This window comes from Coloeus monedula (genome assembly GCF_965178545.1).
Source record: "Coloeus monedula genome assembly, chromosome: 2".
Taxonomy (NCBI): Eukaryota; Metazoa; Chordata; class Aves; order Passeriformes; family Corvidae; genus Coloeus; species Coloeus monedula.
Genome location: NC_138782.1, coordinates 83,872,016 through 83,875,423, shown reverse-complemented (window position 1 = coordinate 83,875,423; position 3,408 = coordinate 83,872,016). Strand labels below are relative to the sequence as shown.

The 3,408-nt window shown below is 40.5% G+C and overlaps 1 protein-coding gene across 1 annotated transcript; it reads left to right on the top strand.

Moving 5' to 3' along the window:
• Window positions 1–768: 768 nt before the first annotated feature.
• On the top strand, window positions 769–1,875 carry HTR1E (5-hydroxytryptamine receptor 1E; the record flags this gene model as incomplete). The annotated part of the gene is made up of 1 exon (XM_082277141.1): window positions 769–1,875. The coding sequence occupies exon 1, from the start codon at window positions 781–783 to the stop codon at window positions 1,873–1,875; it is 1,095 nt and encodes a 364-aa protein (XP_082133267.1). The 5' UTR covers window positions 769–780.
• Between the last annotated feature and the right edge of the window lie 1,533 nt (window positions 1,876–3,408).

Genomic DNA, 3,408 nt, shown 5'->3' with positions numbered 1-3,408 from the left:
TGCCATAAAGTTTTTAAACATTGTTGGAAACCTGCATGATAAAGGTAACCTAAGTAATTTTTGAGTACAGTTTCCAATATATTAATACAGACATGGATATGAAAAAGCAGAATAGAAGGCTATGAAATGCTGGCATGCCTTTGCCGAGATAGGCTGCTCTGCTGCTTTTTTTCCAAAGGTGATATATAGAAGTAATTGATGCCACTCATGTAGCAATTAAAATGAAAAGGCAAATTCCTTCAGCTCTTCATCTGCTGGAGTGTATTTTAACAAGCAGGAAAAGGACTATCAGGAAAAGGTATCAGCATCACAACGATCACAGGCATGTTTGTGCAAAGGGACTTCTGGAGGTCCCTTAGCCCAGCCTCCGACTTTAAGCAAAAGCTCCAAAACCAAAGAAGGAATAACCATTTCACATCAGCAGGAATCTGGCCCAAATTGTCCTTTAGAGAAGAAAAAAATGAACAATGAATGCAGAGAAAGGGGGAGAGAAAAGGCAGAAGAGAAGGGAAAACAGACCAACATTTTATCTGAGATAATAATATTAGAAATGGAAAACTTTTTACCAAAAGGTGGGATTATCCTAGATTGACTAACTGATGTGTTTTTATCTTCTAGGAAAACAATGAACAGGATGAAACCTGGAAGCTTTTTGCTGCTCTGTTGTATATGGAATTATTAAAAAAAAAAAAAATACTGCACCGAGAGCATCTCTTTCAAATGGATAACTTCTGAACCTGGAACTCTTCATTACCAACTTCTTGCATCCTGGAGGGGAAAATGAATCTCACAAATTGCACCACTGAAGCCAGTGTGGCTGCAAAGCCAAAAACAGTAACTGAAAAGATGCTCATTACCCTGACCTTGGCCACAATCACAACCTTGACTATGCTACTGAATTCTGCTGTAATTGCAGCAATCTCCACAACCAAGAAGCTCCACCAGCCGGCAAATTATCTCATCTGTTCACTGGCTGTGACAGATCTCCTTGTTGCTGTTCTCGTCATGCCCTTGAGCATCACTTACATAATGATAGATAAATGGACTTTGGGGTACTTCATCTGCGAGATCTGGCTTAGTGTTGACATGACCTGTTGCACGTGTTCAATCCTTCATCTGTGTGTCATTGCATTGGACAGGTACTGGGCCATCACAGACGCTATCGAATACGCCAGGAAAAGAACGGCAAAAAGGGCTGGGCTGATGATAGTGACCGTGTGGACTATCTCCATTTTCATATCAATGCCCCCCTTGTTTTGGAGAAATCACCATAGCATTAATATTCCCAGTGAGTGTCGCATTCAGCATGACCATGTCATCTACACGATTTATTCCACATTCGGAGCATTTTACATCCCCTTGACTTTGATCCTGATCCTGTACTACAGAATTTACCATGCTGCAAAGAGCCTTTACCAAAAGCGGGGTTCGAGCCGCCACCTCAGCAACAGGAGCACTGACAGCCAGAACTCTTTTGCCAGCTGCAAGCTCACGCAGACATTCTGCGTCTCGGACTTCTCCACATCTGACCCAACCACAGAGTTTGATAAAATTAATGCATCTGTGAGGATCCCTCCTTTCGAGAATGACTTGGACCTGGCTGGCGACCGGCAGCAGATCTCCACGACACGAGAACGAAAGGCTGCTCGCATTTTGGGGCTGATTCTGGGTGCTTTCATTTTGTCTTGGTTGCCCTTTTTCATCAAGGAACTGCTTGTGGGCCTCCACATTTGCACTGTCTCTCCAGAAGTAGCAGACTTCTTGACCTGGCTTGGGTATGTCAACTCACTCATCAACCCTTTGCTGTACACGAGCTTTAACGAGGATTTCAAGCTGGCCTTTAGAAAGCTCATCAGGTGTCGAGAACATACTTAAAAGTACTGAGAGATGATGGCACTGACATGACTCCTGGCCTTAAAAATGAGCAAAATTATTTGACTCTGCCACCATTTCCCTTGATGAAGGGGATTTTTGTGTTTGCCTATTTGCTTGACTGTTCTTCAGCCTGTAATTCATTATGCCGTTTTTTTAATCTCTAGTGTTATTCATGGTAAAGGGTTTGAAATAAATTTATTCTATAAAGGAAAAGATTTTTTAGAACTGAAACAACAACAAAAATAGTATTAGGTACTCATGTCTAAGACATTTTGTGTAATCAATGATTCAAAAGCAAATAACGATATTCACTTTTATACTTCTTCCATTTAAGAATCATACATCTAAATTATCATGCACTGTATAAACTGAACCCCATAAATACACCTTCAAAAATTAATAAACACTTCATGGTCATGACAGTTAAACAGCACCTCTTTACTGTGGCATTCTGAAAAAGCTGTAACAGCCATTTAGGAGGAAAATTACCACCATTTCCACCTGGGGCTGAGGCAGAATAAACTATTTCTTTTTTCAGGAATACACTCCCAGAACAGAAAGCAAAGTTCAGTTCATTGCATTTAGAAATGATCCCATTTCATACCCCAAAGGAATTATTTAAGTGGCTCTTTTTGTGTAATATTCCAGATTAGCATTCAAGGTGTTGGGCAGACACCCGTGCAGTTTGTTTGGCAGTTGAGAGGATGCAGCTAGCAAGAGTCATACTTGTGAAACTAACTGCACATCTGAGTGGTCACACTTTCAATTCCACTAACCCTATTTCTTCAGGCCTTGTGCCTTAGTCAGTTCCAGGGTGGTGTTATTCACCTGTGCCATGCTTCACCTGGATCTTGTGGTGCATAACCCCAAAGGTCCATGGATCTTACCCCCACCAACTTAGACAACTGCATATCTTCTCAGCAGGCCAGCAATATATAGAAATTCAAAAACATCAGCTAAAACCAAATTATTTCTGAACATCAGAAAAAAAATCAGGAAAATATTTTAAATAGCACTCTGCACATATGCCTTGTCGTCATCTCACAATTTGCAATGGCAATCTTGCCCACTTAACCTATGGTCAGGTGGTCTGGGAGGATTTCTTGCTCTGGGAGTCTTTCACAGACTTAATTCCTCTGTCCTGAGAGACAAAGAGTCCTTTGTATCCTGTCTTTTGTGCTTATGGAAGTTAAAATGTCCTGATTCAAATATTGTGGAAGTCAGTCTGGGAAAGGGCAAAATCAAAGCTGAGAATTTGATACTGTCCATTAGCAATTCCTAAGCACCATTTAAATATTTATTATTCGCCTTGCACCCTAATTTTCTTCCCTGTCCATTTTTCTGGACAAATTCTTTTTGAATTACACCAATACACAATAGAGGAAATATCACATACGTCAACCTGACATGCAGTAACAGTGAAAACTACAGTATGGCAGCTCCAAATCCATCAAAACAAACATTAGAGGCAGCAAAAGTGCTATAACAGCACTAGAAGCCATCTCTTAAAAATGTTTTGAAAATTTACAAGAT